The sequence below is a fragment of the Aricia agestis genome, chromosome 9 (assembly GCF_905147365.1).
Source record: "Aricia agestis chromosome 9, ilAriAges1.1, whole genome shotgun sequence".
In the NCBI taxonomy this organism is placed as follows: Eukaryota; Metazoa; Arthropoda; class Insecta; order Lepidoptera; family Lycaenidae; genus Aricia; species Aricia agestis.
This window is the reverse complement of record NC_056414.1, coordinates 4837537-4860236: the sequence shown is the minus strand read 5'-3', so window position 1 is coordinate 4860236 and position 22700 is coordinate 4837537. Positions and strand designations below refer to the sequence as shown.

The 22700-nt window shown below is 36.3% G+C and overlaps 1 protein-coding gene across 2 annotated transcripts in view; it reads left to right on the top strand.

The window, feature by feature from the left end:
- Nucleotides 1-22700, top strand: part of LOC121730120 (RNA-binding protein 38-like) — a 37264-nt gene extending 14564 nt beyond the window's left edge. The window contains exons 3-5 of one of the 2 annotated variants that reach the window (XM_042118986.1): nucleotides 19435-19507; nucleotides 21666-21892; nucleotides 22285-22700. In XM_042118986.1, coding sequence (XP_041974920.1) covers nucleotides 19435-19507; nucleotides 21666-21892; nucleotides 22285-22412 — 428 coding nt within the window. In that variant the 3' untranslated portion in view covers nucleotides 22413-22700. Of the gene's footprint in view, nucleotides 1-19434; nucleotides 19508-21665; nucleotides 21893-22281 lie in introns of both variants that reach the window. The other variant, XM_042118984.1, reaches the window with a different exon arrangement.

Here is a 22700-nt window from a genome sequence, read left to right as displayed (position 1 = left end):
CACGCGCGCGTTAAATATTTTATTGTTTAAACAATGCTGCCAACCGTACTGATGACGTGTCGGAACTGTACCGGAAGTCCGTAAACACTCGGAACCGGAAGCGGGAGCCCGGGAGGTTCTAATTGATTGGAGGAGCACGCAACCCTAGACCACATGGCATTACCCTTCTAAAATGATCTCTATTTGAAGGACATAAAGGATCATCATGGAATCTGAAAGGTAAAATATTTCTGAACGGCATATTACCGCATAGTGTTGAGGCGATTTACGAACCAACTGTTGGATTTCATACAGTACAGTTTATGACGTAAAAAGGGTCACAAAATAATGGTATATTAATATGGACATTTTGCCACGTTGTATATTATGGTAATTATTATGCTTCCATTAGGTACCTGCTAAAATTAATGCCATGTCTGACTTATTTTCGTAGCGAATAAAAGAGTAGGCATAATATTATGTTGATAAACTCAACTCAGCATGCAAAATTACACGACGTTAGTTTACGATTCAGAAACTTAATAAAAATGTATACGACGTAAATCGTAATATTATGATACCTAAGCTACGTGTTCAATGTTCATAAATGTAGTGATCGCTTCAAACAGTTTACTACAGATTGAAATAAATGGTGTAACCTTTAGTAAATGACATGCAACATCCGTGTACTATTGTGAACTAACCTTCCATACAACTATTCATTAAAATTGTATCGTTCTCGTCATCATGATTTGGATTTTGCTGTAAAATATTAAAAAAAAAAAAAAAACGAGTTGGCATGTGAAAAATTTCAGGGGTTTTTGATTTTCAAAAAACAATTAAAAAAGAAATTGTTGTTGACTGTACATCGTAGTCATGTAAGTTATGAACGCGAAAATTTAAGTTTGTATTCTTTGAATATTTGTGATGGACTTGGGATAGTCGATCTAACAATTGGTCTAACAAACATCTATCCATCTTCAAAACTTTTTCCATAACTCCATATTAGAGTTCCCTAATGATAGTTTAAGTAGAGGATACAATAAGTTTTAGATTATTACTACTGGCACATATTTTAGGCCATAACAAAACCTCAAAATGCGTAGAGGTTATGAGTATTACATTATAATGAATAATGTAAGAATTCATATAAAATTAATGTGATGTTTGCATAATTTTGTATTAAACATTATATAAATAAAGTGATTGTCGGAAGAGCTATGTGAAATTGCCATGAGAAAATAATGTTATATTTCATACAGTAGCTTTTGTTTCAAATACATAGTTATAATTATGAAGGATCTATATATGAACAGATAAGAATAAAATATGGAACATAGTAGTTCTGAAACTAATATGCCTCTAGTGTAGAGGCTTCCAAAATGTCAAACTATACTGGGACTACAAAATAAAACGCCCATAAAATATTTTAAATTAAGTATTTTAATTTTAGAATCGCATTTCTGTTGTAAAAATTTGATTTCCGGATTGATTCATTCAACACCTTAAAAACTCTACCTGCTTTCTGAATGAAACTTGGTAACAAAAAACCGTTTGGCAGCTGAACCTTGGAAGTACCCAAAGATTCACAAAGGATCAGCTGTCTAACTGTAAAGGTAACAAACCAGCTGATTCCTGCTTGTACAGTACAGTATTAAGAAATTATTTTGCCTTCAACAGATTCTTATGCCAACCACATAAGGATCGCTTTCATGGAAATTTAAAGGTAACTTAACAACGGGCTGTATGTGTGAACTCGATGTTTAAGCTACGATTTGCGGATGTCGTATTGTTGTGATTAGTGACCATACGGAGACAGTGTTTAGGACACATTTTTATTTATATTTAAAAACCTTTCTTCTTGCCCAATATTAACATGTGCAAAAGCATTTTTCCTCGTTGTAAGTAAGGAAAATTTGTTAATTTTCTTGTAATTTTCTCTATATTGCGGGCCAGTTAATTTTATTGGAAATCCTTACCTGGCTTATAGACATTTTATTTAAGTTAGATAATATCCTTTTGGAACTGTTCTTGATAATACGAAAAAGCTATATACTCCTGGAAAAGGTTGTTTCTGGTGACGCATGTGCTAACTATACTTTGTATGAATTCACTTTTATCTACTTAAAATATAATTAAATAAGAAATTACCCAACCTAATACATTACATACATGCTGTTTTACATTACTAGAGATCGCCCAATGGTCGAAAATCGACCTTAGTTTTAACGACATTAGGACTACTACCTATATTTTGTAAAAAAATATTGACTTTATCATATTTTTTTCAACTCTTGTCTCTGGGACTCAGCTGATCTCAGACTGGCTGTGTAAGCATTGTCTAATAGTATCTAAGATTCAATAAAAAAACTTTATTCCATTTTCAATTTGTCACCTTGTTGTCAACAGACTTCAACCATAAATAAAAGAGTATAATTCGTATGTATAGGCTTGTCACTCAAAAATCTGTCATTTTTACTAGTTTGTGTGCTGTAGTGTGTGTAATGTTTTATTTGTTAAAAAAAGGTGTGATAAAAGCATAATTTCAAAATAATATTAGCTCGATGCACTCCTTCACCATATAAACTATAACTGTGCAAAATTTCATTCACCTACGTTTCCCCATTTTTCGTCAAAAGGGATACAAAGTTTTCGGCTCACGTATTAATATATAGATACATCACCCCCTAACTCCATAAGACGATGCAACCAACTGCAACATCAACGTAAAAAAAAATTTGGCCGTCCATGGTGGATGATTTATACAGTAGTTTCAGAACGAAGTAATCACTCTTCAAATACTGTAGTGCCTGGGACAAGATTTTTAAGGTCCATATTATGGTTGCCCAAGCACATACCGCATTCACGCAACATTCGGCCTAGTCCAGAGAAATGAGCAGGTCATCATAATTTATAAGTCTGAGACCAACAATGTGCGGGTTTCCTCACGATGTTTTCCTTCACAACATCAACATAGTTCTATCCATATTCTGTATTCGACTCACAAATATCCACGTTTGTAGAAATCCTAGAAAACCCCACATCGTAGTCACCGCGCGAACATAATATGAGGGGCAGAGCATACAGCACAATGGGTGCGGGCGCGCATGACGGCCACCTGGCCGTGGCGTACCGGCCCCGCCATATGCCGGTACACCCGGTGACCCACACGCGCTACCCCCCTCGCCCAACTATAGTGTAGCCACTCCGTTAAATATTAACGACACCGACCGTGCCGACGGTTTAGTATTGCACGGTTCGATATCAACCTGTTTATGTGGCGGAGTGTACTGCTCTAAATGTTCTCTATAACGTTTTGTTCAATTTTATGTTTGCTTTGATTACGTTCGTGTAAATATCGTTTCAAAAGAATTTTTATGTAAGTGTAGATCTTAGTCCAAACTCGATAATGTTCTGAGATGCAGTAACAAATTTTGACCCCCTGAGCACTCTCGTTTTTCTGTTCATCTCACACCTCCTCGTTCCATCTTTAGGGCATTAGAAAAGTATTTTACTAAATGTACTTTTTGTACTTAGTAAGAACTATTTGCGAACTTTTGTGTGTGTACGAAAAATCATCGCCACCACTAAAACACTTCAAAACATTCAAAGCGTTATGTAAAAGATAGACTTCCTGTAAATATGTACCAAATCATATCAATCCAGTGTCTATCTGTTTACGTTGTGATCTTTAACAATACCCTACCCATTACCCAAAGATACATTTCTTTATCATATACAGACTCTACAGTAGAGTCTTCGGACTTTTTTTAATTTTATTACGTAGCTTAGATACTTCTTTTTTGTTGTTTAGATAATCGTGTTAAAATTTTTAGCTCCACAAAATAAAGAGCATTACATATTTCTCATTAACATTATTTTATGCTGTAACTTATTCATAATCTGGTATGGTTTTCAATTATGTGAAATGTAAATTTAATACTGGCCGGTAACGGCCATCTGTAAAAAACTGGATGACAGATCCAATTTTAAAAACTGAATCTCTCAGCCTTTTTCATATACGCGACCTAGGTGAACACAAAAGATGTGCTTAGGGTTTAAGATATCCGTTGAAGGTCCACTTAGGGCTTATGTCCGTTAAATCCGGTTTTCTGCATCTGTCTGACCGTTAGGGTCTCATATTTTGGCATCCGCGATTCATTGTTGGTTTTTAGGTTCAGGTAATTTGAATTAATGTGTCTCTGTTGAGACAGGGGTAGTGAAACCAATTGAAAACGTGATAAGCCATCGTCGTTAGCCCTCCTGTTGCTAAACTACAGTTAAGACGAAGAACTCTATCAATTTCTTGCTTAGTTCTTCTGAATCCAAAGCCTTCAAAACTGAAACCGATTGATTTATGATTATATTGAAGGCTCAATTCTTGTGCTTCAAATCCTGAGAATCGAATCGAGAGGGCTTCATACAGTTTTATTAAAGGAATATCGATTTTTCTCTCATATCCCACTTCTGATGATAGAGCTTGTCTACGGCGCGCGCGCATCTGCCTGCCAAAATAAATAACTGTTAATCTATATTAGTTTCAAGGGAACGATGTGTTTATACATTGATTAGCGCATTACGTTAATAGTTTGCTTGTTTTAATGCGATAAATATAAAGTGTTGTTTCCCGTGATTTGGGCGGAAAATTCGTTATTCGGCGGAGGGACTTACGTGGCGAAATAAAAAATTTAAATAAGTACATACCATTTATTTATTACATACCAAACTTCAGCATTGCTGCAGTGTAGAACCAAATAAAAATAAAAATGAATGAAATTTTATACTCCGCTTTTAAATACTTAATTTTGATTTTTAACGCATTAAAAGTCTTTATATATAATATTCTTGTGTAGTTGATACTATATAATAAGTATTATGTATACTTAGCTAGAATTTAACTGAGCTTTTTTTACATTTCATTCAAAATTAATCAAAATGGATTATACAACTAAAGTATACTTCAAAATAGTCTGGTTTTAAACGCTAAACTTATTGTCAATCTACTCCAACGTCGACAGATTATTCAGGTGTTTTGAAAAACAATACAACTTTAAATATACATTGTTATGTGCATACAATACGCATGTACGTTTTTACGTAATTCAGCCTAGTTGTATGTAGGACGGTACATCGATTATGAAAACATTGTTAAGGTTTTAGTGGACGGCCGGCTATTTCATGGCGTGGCATATGTAACTTAAAGTAAAAAGCTCTTAATATAATATGAAATAAAATTATTTATTGGATAAAACATGGTTATAAGTTAAAAATGTTACATTTCGGTCGATTTTGTCGTAGTTGACAATGTCCAAATAATATTAGGATTTAGGTGTAACTCAGTGTAAGTAAAGTTATTAACACATTTTTATGGCAGGCAATTTATAAGTACTTAATTGCATCATTCGTAAGTCTGAATTCCTAATAATTATTATTAGAAAAAGGTTGTAATTTTTCTCATTTATCGTTACTGATATAATTTATATTTGCTAAATTGCTCACATACACGTATGTAATAGCATAATGGAGTCGATTTGATCGATCGAATACTTGGTAGCTCTATGTTATTTCATTCTGAGTACTGACTGTCATAACAAACTATCGGTTGATTTTAAAATCAAAAGTTCGCTTTTACGGCAGTGCTGAGAGACATTTTTTTAAAGAACACTACTACATAAATCATAAATAAGCTTCTCTGAGTGCATTTATCAATTTTTTAACCAACTTCCAACAGTGCGGAGGTTTTTCAATATATTTTATTTGTTTTAACGCATATAGTCATACTTTGCAACTGGTCGCTATCTCCACGTAATAGTCCCAGTCCACCACTTGTACAAACAAGCGGGACACTGAATTATTCAGTGAAATGAGCTCCACTAATCGATTTACACCTCCCAAAGTAATTGACGGCCGCATTAAAGAAATAGACATTTGGCTGAATATTTTACCACTTGACACCGTCAATTTAATGACTGGAAATTAAAGTACGCCCATTAAAATACACTTCAGCTTCCCATACAATCTTCTATCATTAGGAATGAAATATGTTTCTTTTGTTTTGGTTTGCCTGTTGATCTAAACGTCGTAAGGACAATACGCGTGTCGCGTACCATTATTATAGTACTAGTGTCAGTGTATTGCAGTGGCACTACTTATTTCTGGAACGAGACAATCTTGTATTTATGGCAATGGCCGCAAGTTCAAGATCAAGAAATTTTGTATGTAGTAGTAGCTTTCACTTTTAATTTTTATTTCGAATTCTGAGCAAAGCCTACTGTAATCAATGAGCGTATACAACATCCTACCCAGGTATATACTTTAAAGCAAGCAATTTGTCGTTAGTCGTGACATAAAACTTGACCAAAACCCCACGTGCATTTTGACCGGCACAGTTCTTGCAATTTTTCCGAAACGGGAAACGTAAGACAATTGACCGAAAAGCATGCAAGTCATGATTGATTAATGAAGAGTTCGCCGCGAAGGGTTGTGTTGTATGAGTTTGTATGGGTTTGTATCGCGTGCGGCGTTGCATTACTTATGTATGGAGCGGCTCCCCTAATACTTTTTTTGTCTCTAATACAACCCTACAACAATGCCATAAGGTTCAAATTCAATGTCTCCAAGGTAGAATAACTGTGAATTATTTTTCGGCTTTCTGGATTTAGGCGTTGCAGTGATGAGTACGATCGATATACAGCTGCATGAGTTTGGGAGCAAGGAATTAGTGTCGCATAAAATTCGGCCCCACAGCTGTCCAAATTCAAAGGATTATGGTAAAGCGTTAAAAAAGTTGTGAGAAATAGTTGAATTGAAAAAAATAGATTTTTAAAAAGTTTGTATTGTATTTTTATAAAATATATTTTGGGTAGCTGCTGTCAAAACAAAATCTTATATCTTTAAACGAGTAATTCTTGTTTATATATATATAATTGGAATCTCGGAATCGGCTCCAACGATTTTCATGAAATTTAGTATATAGGGGGTTTCGGGGGCGATAAATAGATCTAGCTAGGAATCATTTCTAGGAAATGTCATTTTCATCGGATACCGAGCAAAGCTCGGTCAAACAGCTAGTGATAATTGAAAGTGACAACTATGTAAGTCTATAAACTAAGTTAATTTTTTTTACTGTTTCATTTGCTTATCTAAACTTTTAATTTCTTTAAAGTTGTTGACATATTTATACTTTGCGTGTAACTTGTATGAGGTTTAATGGCATATTTATCAGGAAATCGGTCGTGGCATCGGTGAATGGTGATCGATATCGTTAAATTATATGAAGCGAAGCCATACCGGTGACCACGTGATCACGCGTCACGAAAATAGAACTGTATAGAACTGTCGTATAGCCTGAAATGAAAAATGACCATAATATTTTCTTGATAATATAATGGCAGAACAATTTGTAGTTCACCGTGTTACTATGTAAAGTAAAACCAATATACATAAATACTTATGAAGTTTTGTGTTCTCTCTCTACTTTTATTCGTGCGTTAGCTTGATGTGCATTTTTACTCTCCCTCCATTTTCTATTAAGAAAGAAAGAAAGAAAGAAAGAAAGAAAGAAAGAAAGAAAGAAAGAAACTAAGTACTTAATATTTAAATAACAAAGTCCCATCCTTCGATTCTGTACATAAAATTCCATCCAGTGCTCCCAAAATGATAATGCGCATAGAAATTTTCGTAATTTTTCGGCAACGGTCGTATTTCCCGAGCGTCGGAAGACGTCGCTGGCCGCTGCAAGCGCTGTTTAAGAGGAGTCCACACCGCCCTTTTTTTGATACAAACGTTGTCCCCTGTTTCCTCCCTGGATAATGCTAGTAGAGTTATATTTTTTTCCTGAATATCTACGGCCACTAATACTACTAATGTCCCTATGTTTTTGTTTTTTTTTTTTTATATAATTTAATTATTAAATAAGATATGAACGTTCAAAAACCCAAAAAAATGGCCAGATTTTCCGCTGTGTTCAAACATCCAGAAAACAGATTTGGCTAGATTATACAAAAAAAAAAAAAACAGGAACATAGCTCAAGCCTTCCTTTAATCTTTAATGAAAAAAGTACTTAAATCGGTTAGGTTTTGGAGAAGGAATCAGTTGATTTTCTGCAGTTGTCTCTATCGCGTTCTACGGTATTGTCTTGAGGTAAGGGAGACAGCTATAAATATTACACGTACTTTTTTTCATTTCTCTAGCCCCTGGTGTATCATCTTAAAACTTAACTGAAAAACAACGACGTAGAGGCGCCTGACGTTACTTCATGGTAACGTCGAAGTAACGTCGCGATGGCTTCCACCGGCTATTATGCAAGTGCATTGTTTGGGGCTCTTTCGTTTCATAGATTCGGCTGTTTTCGTGATTACGACAATTAACGAAGATTTCCTTGCGCATTATTAATTTGGGAGTACCTACCTTTAAATTTTTAAATCATTAAACTACGGAAACTTAGGTAAAGTTTCCGTAGTTTTAACAACTTCCTATGACAGATAAAAATCTGAACGCTTGGTTTGGTAAACTAATTTTGTGCCTCCATCCATCCATAGACCTATTTTATATTAGTGCGATCATACTATTGTATAACTATATCAGACAATACATCTGTTTGTGGCGGAAACTTGCAATTATGGTCGCATTACCTCTAATGCCACGTTGTCGCAGATTGAATAATTCCATAGACAATCTGGTGAATTACAAACACGGAAGTAAGCGCTGTAAATAAAATGGTCTACATTGTTTTTATAAGTAACTTAAATCTCAATAAAGTTAACTGCCCACTTGGTAATAAATCGGGTGTAGTTACAAAAGTAGATATATAACACTAAATTAAAGACTTAATTATATATTTTTATATACATAGTTGTTTACTTTAAAATCATTATTGTTTGTGGTTTTGTTGAATTAAATGAGTCCCTTTGTAAAAAATGAACAGGTATTTACTATTTAGTATTTACCCTACAACTTCAAGAGGATTGTGACTTGTGGTTTCCGGAAGTATGTGTGTATTTATGTGCTTATGTTACATAATGATTTTTTTATATAAGTATTTCTATTTTCTGGCAATAAAGTCAAATCTAAGTCTTGGGCTAATCCCCAATTAAGCTAACATGGCCTTCGTAGAATTTTAATTGTAATTAGTACATTAATCCTCTTGCGGGGCTTCGCGGACGTCTCTCGGGTTTCATGGCGGGGACTTGTCTATGGTCTAACAATAGTACTTCCCCTTCGCGCCCGGAACCCTTCTAAATTCGAATTTTAATTATCTTTTTTTGGCGCGTATTCTTCACACGTTGTGAATAGTTGCAAAGCATAAATCATGAAAATGTTTTATTTACTTTTTATTCTACTCGGTAAGATTTATCAAAATTATAGTTAAGGCATACCGCATAACACATATTTATACATATATCATTTTAGTACAGGTAGTTGTTTGCCAAAATGGATTTCCGCCATTGGCGTCATTCAAGCCATACATTACAAGCAAATTGAAGCTGTAAGTGGGGAAGCTGTTCAAAAGCTGCTATTACCCTGCCGCAGGGTGTTTGTGAATCTCTACAAATATAATCTCATAAATATGATCCATCGACACTTGTATGACATTGGTTTATGCTCTAAGGAAATAAGTTTTATATTTAGAACGCGATTTAATATTGAGTAAGACAACTGCTATTCAGTTATTTTAAGAATTGGTCTTCGAGACAGGTAGAGTCCTTATATTCAGGGATGACTTGTCATAGGTAGAGCATAACTATAGCTGCAGGCTGATACAATGACATTACACTGTAGTTTTTATGATGCATCTATCAGCGTTAACTTTATAAATAAAAAAATATACAGGACCGCTATTCCATATTGCTTCCTTCGTAGTTCGTCATATATTTACATTGGAAAAGCTAATGGCTTATGGCAATGACAGCAACATGGAGTACCTAGTGAATTCTGTCTTAATCTTAGTTTATTATCAGGGCAGTAAGTGTCTACATGGGTAATAACTAATAGGTACTCGTTAAATATATTGCCTTTCACACATGAGATGCTAGTAGTCGTGACATTCGTATTTCGAATCGCCCGGAAATATCATCGTCTCAACTCGTAATTAGAACTAAGCAATTGACGTACCATAGGTTCTTAATCTTCGTTTGGCGACATCTGTCGTCGGCAGACAGATTCCACACCACTAAGGAAGCACAAATATACTTGGAACGCGTTCAAAAACTCCGAGGCTGGACACTTCATGTTGAAAACATTTTTTTCGTCGCAAAGTTTATTAGGACAGTTACCTCTATGAAATGTTAGTGGAATTTGTTTCTTATTTTAATCGAGATAGAGCTGATTTTTGCATATTTTAAGGTTGTACCATAGTCCATAGACAATTATTTTTACATAATTAACAAGCATGTGCAAATTAAATGTATAATTAATACTAATTACCAGTTTTCATTGACCTCTGTATTCAGTAATATATTTTAAGAGTAAGAAAATATAACAATGCAAAGCTAATATGTACTTATTTTATCAGACATTAAGCATTCCGCATTACGCATACAGCTTCCGCCTTGACTTGAGCTTATTTTGATTTTAAAAATAGAGTTTTTTTTCAGCGATGGCGGCTAAAGTCATAAGCATTCTTTTCAATCTTCATTGTCCAGTAATTAAGTTATTACTTCCCTTTAATCATGAACCAGACACGAATACGCACGTGTAAGGCGATACTAATATTAGTCTCTGCGAGGGTCTGAAGTGTCATCATCATGATTCACCATCCTGTTGTTGTTTGCACTGAGTCTGGCAAATAATTTCATTGAACGAATTTTCCGTAGATTTCGGCTAAATTGAAAAAAGCTTTTTGTCTTAACTTGTTCTCTCTGCTCTTTCTTTTGCCTTTACATTTTTAATTTTCTTAAACTTACAAACATTATTTTGTAAGTTATCATTAATTTTAGGAATATTCCAATTTCGAATAGTACTCCATAAATTCTAAATTTAAAATTTCAGACCTGTTAATTTCTTTTCTCTCTAATGTTTTATCTTTATCTTCGCGCTAATTAAAATATCTAATCAATTCTTCATCAAGTTTTTAAGTCGGTTCGTATTTATGCGCAACAGCTGTCCCGCCCGGTTATTTTTAAACGGTTTTGTCTTCGTCTCTTATTTTGTCTAAATATACGCGTTTTGGGAGCGACGCGACAACGCGGCTGGCAACGCGCCAATGCATGTTTCCCCGTCTTCTTTTGTACATGTCGCAACTTTGGTATTTAGATTGGAGTTTAACGTATCAGATAGTCAAGAATTTGAGAGCTAATATTCTGATAGAATATAAAGATCCAGACTAGCCGAGCTCCGAGTAGCGTGGGCTCTTAAAATATTTCCGCTCTCGTGCAGGGATTTCAATTGTCTTGATTCTGTAAAATTTAATAATAATTTTGTCTTCTATATAACTATAATAATTTTCTAGCCCCAGAGGTAAGATAAAGTTGACTCTACCGGTAGTTTAACAATTGGGCGATTCCATTATCGCGGGTGCAACATTTTGACGCACTTAAAGCGTTCTACTGACAAAATAAAACATATTTATTAATAAATTATCTTCTGAAGGGATACATTTTAACTAGTTAAATCATGATTTGTAAATGAAAACTATAATTAAATCTAAGAAAAGCCACAAAATATGTTTGAAGTACTATCGCGGGTGCAACCAAATCGGCCCTCCATTAACAACTCGGACGAGTTCATTTGAGAATACTGTTAATTGTGAAACTTTTAGTAATTTATTAACCCATATTTCAAAAGTGTATAAGACAAAGAAATGATTTAACTAGATACAATTAATTTAATTTATTAGTACTAGGAATCATTAACAATTTCCACGATCGCGGGTGCAACATCAGAATATCGCGGGTGCAACAAGTCTAAAGAAATTGAATTTACTCACAAGTCTGCGACTAATTTCTACATTTTTGATATGCAATACATAATATTATTAGTAAGTTGTAATAATACTACTTAAAATTTTGTTATTTTTTAATTATCAGTCATTTATCGATCTGAGAAAATAAATCGTCTAAATCACTAAAACAATTTAATAATGTAAATTAGGCAAACGTTTTTCGATGTATTGCTATAAAACCGAACTACAGCAAACATTAAATTCAAAATTAATATCTATAATTTAAAAGAATATGGAAAAATGATAAGTAAAAATATTTTTTTCAAAGAAAAATATTAAATTATATGATTTTTTATGTCATTTGTAGCATGTCTTCTAAAATGTTTAAAAATAAAACAAGATTAATCATCATTTGAATCATCTGTTATGTAATATATGAAATATATCTAAAAATATAAAACACGATGTGACTCTATTGAATTTTTTATAAATCTTGTAATTACATGAAAAGTATTGATAACAAATATAATTTAACGTTATTGTTTACCTTAATAATATTAAATATGACGAAAATTACTATAATAGTCAAAAAATAAATTGTTGCTTTTGCAATTATACTGCTTCGATCGCGGGTGCAACCACTTTTAAGGTACTGTTTTTTCATTAAAAACCATAAAATAGTTTATTCCAATGATTAATTCCTATTTCCCTCTCAATTCTTCTTACTTTTACAAAGTTTCAAATTATTAACAATTTATTTTAGCGAGAAAACTAAACTTTTGTACTTTTTTTATCGCGGGTGCAACAATTGCAACTTTTGTTTAGCAATGTATGAAAACTAATTCAAAATTGTTGATTTTTTTTGCTCAGATATATAAACTTATGTTATACAGTCAATATTATGTAGTGAAATTCAACTTCGAGCTAGTGATTTGTAGTAAAAAATAATCATGTGTGGCATAAGCAGTTTTTCTCGCGCCATTAGATGATATCACTTCAGAATGTTATAAATCATTCAAATTTAAATTTTTACTGATAAAAGTTCTTTTATATATATATATATATATATATATATATATATATATATATATATATATATATATATATATATATATATATATATATATATAATTCAATAAAAAAATGTAACAAATGCTGTAATTTAAAAATTCGTGTCAAGGGTCGTCTCTAGCGGAATCGCCCAATTGCTAAACAGTCATTAATAAAATGTTCACCCAATAATTTAAATCTGAATCTCGCAATTTGTACAATAACGTGTAGGTATTTCCCTTCTCATCCGCCACGATTGACAAGCAGAAAATTTTAAATGCATCTCAATTGTAACATGAATGGCATTTTGTGATGCTTTGTTCATAATATAGCTACTAGGTTTTCCCCGCTGTGTACTTTATAAGGATTTCAGTAGTACTTGTCTATAGGCAGGTATTAGGTGGCCGAGTGGAGACCTCTTGAAAAACTACTCGTAGCACGTAGGGGTCAGGGTTGTCACTCGATAGATTGTACTTTAAAACAGTTTTGATAGGTGCAACATAATGATGAGCTTTATCATAATAATTTTAAAAGAAAATATATTACAAAATATAATTTTGTACTAAAATTTGTTTGTTTTTACATACATATTTCTATATCAGTGGACGAGGGATTAAGAATTCGCCATTATTGTCAAGGATTATAGTGTTGAATAATTACTTATTGTATTTTATTTACTTATTTTAAACATAATATTACACGCAACTTGTACTTAATTCGCGTTTTAAAACGAATGTTGTTTTTATTACATAATATTTTCCTTTAAAAGTTTATAGTATTTTTTTGAGTTAGTTTATAAAGCCAAACGAGTTGTAAGTCGATGACTTGGACTGACTAACGTGACCTAAAAATAAAGTCACTGGGAAGGAAAGAGTAGCCATTAATTTCGCCGAATTAATGTGACGGCGGCTAGATCAAACGGAAGGAGATATTTTTCTCGAGTAGGTATCGCTTTATCTAATTTAAATATTAAATTATATAAATTTAAAATAATACTGATTAGTTATGCGCTTAGAACATTATTTTATTTTCAAAACTTTGCTGCAGCTTGCAATGTTAAAAAAGTGACCCAAATATTCGGTATACAAACGTGACAACCCTTATATTTAAGACCATCCAAATTCTAGTTCATAACCCGAAAAACATCTTCACTATGTCGAGGCGTGCCAGCACTACTTTTACCGCATAATATGTTTAAACTTAAATATTAGCAACCTAACCGTAATCGATTACAAATTACTTTTTCATCCCAGAAACCTTCTAGTTTTCCGAATGGTCAGCGGTCAGCCCTAATTTCGGCCAAATTCTGGTTTAGACAATAACTAGGGCGTCTATTCTTGGGCGGGCACGACATATTGATGCTACATTGTATGAACAAAGCTTGTTTCATACACTAATGAATTTTCCACGGTTTTACTGCCGACTCCGTCTGTTTGGAATCGTAAACGGCGTTTAACGAGATACGTAAAGGATTACGGATTTAGATTTACAATAACTAAATGAAAATATCTCGGAACATAGTACGTCCGATTTGTAAATATCGGTAAACATTGTGTGGAGCTGTGGAGCTTGTGTTGAACAACATTAAGACGACGAAAGACTTATTATAGTAAGGCAGTTGTAAAGTTCCTCTTCACTTACAGTCATCGAGACAACTATGGGCGTAGCGCTGATTTAGAAATTTTCCAAAAAGTTCAACATTCAACAATAACCGGTATAACTTGTATTACAACTAAAGAACGTAGCATATTTTTTAAAACAATGCCTGTGGTTACTCCCCATATTATTATGGATTTAACTTTTACCCTAATCTATTGGATGCTAAATGTTTCAAGAAATGTAGTAAGTATGTGTGTAAAATACAAATGGTACATAGAGTGAAAATTTATGTGCATTAGCTACATGATTTACTAGTTGCCATAATTTTATAGCTGGTCATTAGTCGATAATAACTCAACTATGAATAGCAAGTAATTCAGATTTTCAAAATTCACTGAAGCATTAGAGCAGGGGTTATTTTTGGTTTAAACAAAAAAAAAAACAGCCGAATGCAAATTGCAAGTACCAAACTATCCACACTATTTGTGTTTAGAACTTCCACTTTTAACCCCCGCTTCCTGTCTCTATTGACCGAAATCCATAGACAACACTTATCGAGTAGGAGACGCGGCTTATAGGTAAGAAGAGTTTAAAACTGTATTTCCGTGGAATAGAATCCTCACAAGCGCATAAGCCCGGCTTTGCAGTGCATCGACCTGTTCCCTCCTGAAACCAACTAAGACCATTCAAAACAAAGCTTTATTTACTTTATGTAGCTCAGCTTTCAGCGTGACTAATAATTTCATTAACCTAGTAATTATACAAAGACTAAATTCTTATGCCCTCAATTTAAAGCTTTTTAAAAGAGAACATTTCGTAAATAATGTTTTTTTATTATTTAATGTATTTTAGTTTTTCCCTCCTACAAACTTTCTATCACTTACTTAAATAAATACTCTCCATTAATTAAAAAAAACTTTATTAAATACTTAAACATTTTTAATTTTTAGGATTTTGTAAAAAGTTTCATTTTAGGTTAAGTATCAATAAGTATTAAACTTATATTCCAATAAATTTTAGAACGTTTCAAGCATGCAGACATTGTAATGCGTCCTCTGCATTGCAATGTCCGTGTCCACGTATTTCAATTTTAAACAATGTAGTTTAAAAAAAAAGGTAATCGATGATGAACTAGGTCACACAGTAAAAGGGCATAGCAATTGGTAGAAAAATCAGATAAGGCATAGGACAGTGCGACCTCGGCCGTCAAACGTAAATCGATCATTCGAACATGCGATCCGAACTCTTTGATTTTTAAAAATGGAACAAACACAAAGTGTATTCTTTGGTACAATTAATTAATTGATTCAACAAAGTACTTTTAGTACAATCAAATACAAAGTTTCAAGTTACTTACAAATGTCTAAAATAAATTAAAATTTTATCGATGCTCTACAAATTTTACAAAGTTTTAAATTACTGATTGTTTTCAAAGTCTTTGGGTTAATTATTATTAATTATTGTTTGTTTATTATTACTTGTTATATTTTTTGCTTTAACTTTGTTCATTAGCGTATTTTTTGACAATTAAATTAATATATTGGTAGATGACTGATGAGTCTTTAGTGCTACCGCGCTATATATTCTAATATGTACTGGCAACTAGCTTAATATACTACGTTTCGTATACTCATACTCTTTACTATTACTCTTATTATAATACTATCCTTCTTCCTACTAATATTATAAAGGCGAAAGTTTGTTTAGATGTATGGATGTATGGATGTATAGATATATGGATGTGTGGATGTATGGATGTTTGTTACTCTTTCACGCAAAAACTACTGAACGGATTTTAATGAAATTTTACAATAATATAGCTTATACATCAGAATAACACATCGGCTACAATTTTAACCGACTTTCAAAATGGGGGAGGTGTTATGCTCGTTTTCTTATGTTCAACGATTACTCCGCCGCTTGTTAACCGATTTTCAAATTTTTTCTTTTGGTATGTATGTATAAAGAATATTTATTATTATTATTATTATGTAGGGTATCATCCCAATTTGGTATTATATTCACAAAAGTGGTGATCTGATGAAGGATCCATAAGTAATCGAGGGAACTCCTCAAAATTTATAGGGAAACATGTGGTGATTTCGGTTTCGTGAGAAGTATTCTAAGCATATGCTACAAACAAGTAAGATTTTGCACCGAGGTATGCCTGGTATACCGTGGTTCGGAAGGTGCTGAGAGAACTCCTGATTCTTTATAGATACAAGTTTGGGAGTTTCGGCGTTGTTTTAAGAACGGAAAGCATATGCTACTATGCAAATTACATTCATCATCATCACTACCATAATATTATATCATGCATCGTCCCATGATTGTGAGCCTTTTCATAGTCTTTTAGATCGAGGCTCGAGTTTGTCAAGCGATAATTTAAAAAATCTATACTTAATATTATAAACCTGAAGAGTATGTTTGCTTGAATGCGCTAATCTCAGGAACTACAGGTCCGATTTAAAAACTTATTTCAGTGTTAGATACCTCATTTATCGAGTAAGGCTATAGGCTATATTATATTATATTATCACGCTAAGACTAATACGACCGAAGAAACTCAGGAAAATGTGGTAAAAACGGGGAAAATATTAGAAAGGGTTTATCTCACGAACTACTGGAGCAATATTTGGCACTTATGTAGAGTAGAGCACGTGAAAGGAGTATTTATAGCTATTTTTATTCGAAAATGTACGGTTTCTGTGAAATTCCTAATTTACGCGGGCGAAGCCGCGCGGGACATCTAGTCTATTAAAATTTTGCGAAAAACGCAGAATATTTTTATTAGGACTTAGGTGCGTATTATAATGAGCGTGTAATGAGCAATATTATAAGCACCTAATATGCAAATATTTTTCACTGATTTCACCGCTAGACCATAAAGTATAGAGAGATGTACCAAAACCTATGGCTATGAAGTTCGCTAAGGTCACATTAGCGGGTTCACCGGATCGTGACGCCGGTGCCGGACTTCCGCCGCCATTTCACCACCAGTCGAGGTCACAGTCCTGTCATTACCTGTGAATTATGGACACAGTTTCCCATTGTGACATGTGTAAGCTCATCTTGGGGATGTGACAAAATTTAAAAAATAACTATGTCCTCGACAAATGCTGGTGACTCTATCTCCATTCATCAGCATTAGAGCACATTTTTTTTTTTTTTTAAAGAAGGCAGGTCACTGTAGCCCTGACGTCACTGCGACCCATGAGGATCTATTGTGACTTACTATTAGAGCACATAGTTTTCCTATAGTGCAATGGAAAGGGCGTATATTTGAAACCAAAAGTTTAACTTGTGATAAGTGCTGACGTGGGAGAGCCATGCTTCGGCACGAATGGGCCGGCTCGACCGGAGAAATACCACGGGCTCACAGAAAACCGCTTGCGCTGTGTTTTGCCGAGTGAGTGAGTTTACCGGATGCCCAATCCCCTACCCTTTTCCCTTCCCTACCCTCCCCTATTCCCTTCCCTACCCTCCCCTATTCCCGTCCCTACCCTTCCGTATGGTAATAGGGTACTATTCCCTCTTAAAAGGCCGGCAACGGACCTGCAGCTCTTTTGATGATGCGAGTGTCCATGGGCGACGGAAGTTGCTTTCCATCAGGTGACCCGTTTGCTCGTTTGCCCCCTTATTTCATAAAAAAAACTGCATTTACTAAGGTTTGTTACCACAGTTCTATTATTAGCTGAATGTTGTGAATTATGTTCATCCCATTGTGACCTGTAGACGATAGCTCTGTTGGTCAGTTTTGGATTGTAATCCATGTAGACTGTGGAGTCATCCACACACCAGCATTTGCCGAAAAGATAGTCCTGTTCGATACATAATATTGTGTAAAATTTGTCATTTATATGAAGCTAAACTTTTTTAAAAAGAGTCACCCTGAGATCACTGCTACTAAAATCTTGTCATTAAATATGAATCATGGACTTCCCATTGTGAAAATCTAGGCGTGAACTCTGTTGGTCAATTTAGGGATAAATTCAACGAAAAGTCACCACCATACCATCGTTTTCTGAGAAAAGAGTTCTATTACACATGCATAGTTTTCCACTGCCAAATGTAGGCGGAAGGTCAACTGTTTAAATATTGTAGAGTCAACACTTATTTGCTAAGTTGACAGTTCTGTTATTAGCTGGGAATTAAGGAAACAGTTTACCATTACAAAATTAAGTCACCAGCATTTCCCTTGGACGTAGTTTCCTATTCTACAAGGAGGGTTTAAACTTAATCTATTGGTTGAGCGAAATGTACAGTTTTTACTAAGGTTTTAGACCACAGACCTGTCATTAGTGGTGAATAGACAGTTTTCCATTTCGAAATGTTGGCTTAAGTTCTGTTGTTGGTCCAATGTGATCATGCGGAAAATGTAGAGTCAGATCATTAATTGCTGAGGTAACATTTCTGTCGCTACTCATCAGTATAGTAGTGACAGAAATGTCACCTGGCAAAGCGATCGTAAAACGCGACTCGAATTATTAATCAGTACGGAGAAAAATAAATGTATAGCTATCAGAACTTGAAGACTTTTGCTCGGTTCTACAACGAGCTGAGTGTATCGTAGGGCAAATGATTATAATAAATGATTACGAAACAATAACACAGAAAGTTGCCAATGCCGAGACATGGTCCGCTCGGCTGCCAAGCTCCATGATACACCCGGAGTATTGTCTACTTGTCACGAGGCCGGGAGCGAAGCCCGGCCGGACCGAAATAGACTCCGCCTCGCGCTTAACAATGCAATAAAAAGAAATCGACGTCTAACGCTCGCGCTAACTTGAGTCCCGTGTCGTTTGGAATTATTCCAACCTCTATCATCCTAGACGCTTCCGTCGAGTGCTCGTAAAAATAGACCGACGTTGACAGATTCTCTTTTCCTTTCGAGCTGAAACGAAATGTATTTTTGTTGTTGCAGGGTTCGGGCTGACCGCGGCCACCGTCGCCGGCGTCCGGGCCGGCTACCCCACCATGCTGCAGTCGCCGTACGGGTGAGTGCCGTCGTTGTCACCGCCTCTGCATCTATTTCGCATCTATGTTAAATGGTTCCACCTCGATTTGCCAGCACACGGTGCCGCGATCACATCTCACGAGACAAAAATCAGAGATCTGACGTCGAAGACAGTAGGGACAGGCTAGGTGCGAGACGATGACGCACCGGGCGGGCGTCGGCGAGCGGGGGAGGTCCAGATGGTTGACTGACTTTTGTCTCGGTAGATAAGGCGAGAGGCGCGGCGGCTGGCGGCGCGGCGGCCGGCGGACACCTAGGCTATATAAACGAATGTTACACATAGGTATCTATGGCAAGAGTGAGCGTGAGAGTGGATTTTTCGTTTTGGGTGTGAATTAGTCAATTGGGTTTTTAAATGTTTACTTTTTGAAGCTATACCGTTGCATGGGCGGCGCCGGCGGCCGGGCTCGCGGGCGCCGCCCACCTCACAGTTCGCATCGTTCTCGACACTCAATGTTTTATTTAATATATTTATTTTGTTTTATGCCGTGTTCGTGTACAATTTTGTTGATTTTAATTGATTTTTGTTGGTGGTGGATTTCGTTTAATACACTTACTAAGTACCTGCAGTAACAGAATTTCCCTCGCACAGCGGCGCGCTCACCTGATTGTTACACGAATCTAAATTATTATTTGAGGAATCCTCAAATAGTTATCAGGCTTTCGTGGAAAAAAAACGGAATCTTTGTACCAACTAGTCACATTATAATTTACTTAATTACCGCCGCTTTGTCTTTTCAAAATTAAAAAGAAGCTAAATATCGAGTACGACGATGAAGGGATGTTCCGTTACGCCTAGTAGCCCGATTTTAGGATGCATACTTGATGCATATCGCCGCCGTGTCGTACTTGAAACAGAGAGTAGCTAATGTGTAGACGCGCCACCCTAGTTACGAGCTTAGCTTATAGATTACCTATAGAAAACAATCAAATGAAAAGGTTCGCGTATTAATCGATCACCCTTCGCTTTCAATTATATTATTGATGTCCTCGCTTCGACGAAACTAAAGTGGACTGACCACTACGTCTAATCAAAATAAAAGTATAGGTGCATGTAAGTAATTTGATATCAACTAAAACTAGACGGTTCCTAACAATTTAGTCACGATATGAAGAGTTTAGTGTCTGGTTTTTGTACCTTTTGTAGATGTTAAAGCTTGTGTGTCGTGTCGCCAGTTTTATTGCTCTTACGCGTGTTTTTGTATTTTAACCTTTTAGCCTCTGTTCGTGAGTCCTTTTTACTTAATTTAACCTAGCTAGCGGTTTGGTAGGTACGTTTGTCTAGCGCACCACAGGTGGGCGGTGCGGCGGGCGGGACTAGGGCGGCGCGGGGACGCATGCGCCTGGCTCCCGTCTCGCCGACCTACAGACTACAGTAGGGTACATAGATGTCAATCGCGCGTCAATCCGTCGCCGCCGGCGGCTTAGCGTCCGACGGAGACAAAAGCTCGGTAAATGTCGTCGAGTAGCTCGGGCCCGGAGCACCCTTTGTGAACGCTGATGCTGCACTCCCGAAGTGCTCTCGAGCACTTGACCGCCCGTCGACACCGCAGAAAAGAATGAATCGACATTTTTCGCTGCCCCTCATTTTCTCGTGTTCCTGAATCGTATCGCAATTTTTTTGGCTCCAATTATGTTCGCACCGTTTAACCGAGTATCGTGTATCAAAGTCTGACAATCTAAATCCTGATGTCCGCGCGTGTGGGGCGGGCGCGGGGCGCGGATCGCGGGGAGCGGGGCGATGCGCGGATAAGTAAAACATCCACGACACGGGGCTATTTTCGTCGCAGCGGTCTCAGATTTGAGCGGACTTTTTGATATTTAGCAAGTGACGCACGGCGGCTTACGTTACGCATATTGTAACAGTTTCTATGTCTACTAACATAACAAAATGCTCGTGCCCATCAAGGCTGCATATGGGGCTAGGTACAGTGTGATTAGTTTTGAAGTGTTCATAGATGATATCTCGCGCTGCGACATATCATCTACGGGCATGGTCTTGTCGCGTTCAATTTTAGCTTCCAGTGTAGCTCAGCAAAATAACCTATCCTCTAGCTACGCTGGCATAAAATTTACCGCGATAAGCCAGAATATTTGGCTCCTCTATCGCCATTTATATGCGTGCCTGCCTCTTGCAGACTCTCCCCGGGGTACGTGTACGGCGCGCCGAGTTACATGAGCACGGTCGGCGGTGTGGGCTCGGGGGTGGGTGGAGGTGGTCTGGTGCAGCTGCCGCAGCTCCAGCACGCTGCGGCGGTGGCGGCTGCTAACCACCTGTACGAGTACCAGGCGGCCGCGCAGGGCGCAGCGGCGTACCAGCAGCAGTACGCAGCGGCAGGCTTCGACCCGTACGCCACAGCTGCAGGTTTGTTTCATACTTAGTTTCATACTTACTTTTAAAATTTATTGAAAAATTACTTACTAAACTGACAGATGAAGGGCTGGTTAAATAAAATACCATACATGAACACAAAGGCGGTAACGATGACGCACTCTTCTTGAAGCTTTGAATGGTGTAGCGGTCAAAAGTTCCGCAATTCGATATCGAGGTTTGAAGAAGAAACCAAACTATACCGAACATGAATGTGACGTCACAAACTAATGCTATATTGTATTGAAGCATAATTTAAAGGGACAAGGGTCAGACTACATATCCGGTGCAGCGATTTAGTTGCCGATGAAATTCATTACTGGGAATTTCCATATTATCTTCCATTGTTCGAGGTGTGCTCAAACCGATTTTCTTCGTTTCAGCAGCGGCCGCCGCAGCTAGCAGCACCGGTTACATGTCGCCATACTACGCGCTGCCAGGAGGAGGAGTGCAGGGCCCCCTGCTCCCTCCCCTCCCCTACCCCCCGCAACTCCAGGAGGCGCGCATGCAATAGGAACCTCGCATGCGGTAGAGCATGCCCGCCATGCAAAGGTCGAGACATTTCGTGCATGCCCGACGCGGCATATTGTTGATTTGAATTACACAGCATATATAGTTTTAAGATATACATCACGTTTTTATGTCTACCGAAAGCGAATGACCAAAGCTAAAAGCTTTTACAGTAGATGTAAGTGTACATGACAAGGTATGTAAGTCAATTAGATGAGAAATAGGTTAAAATTCCTCGATGCACAGCGAAACCAAAGACCTTCGAGTGGAATTCACTTAAAACGTAGGATAC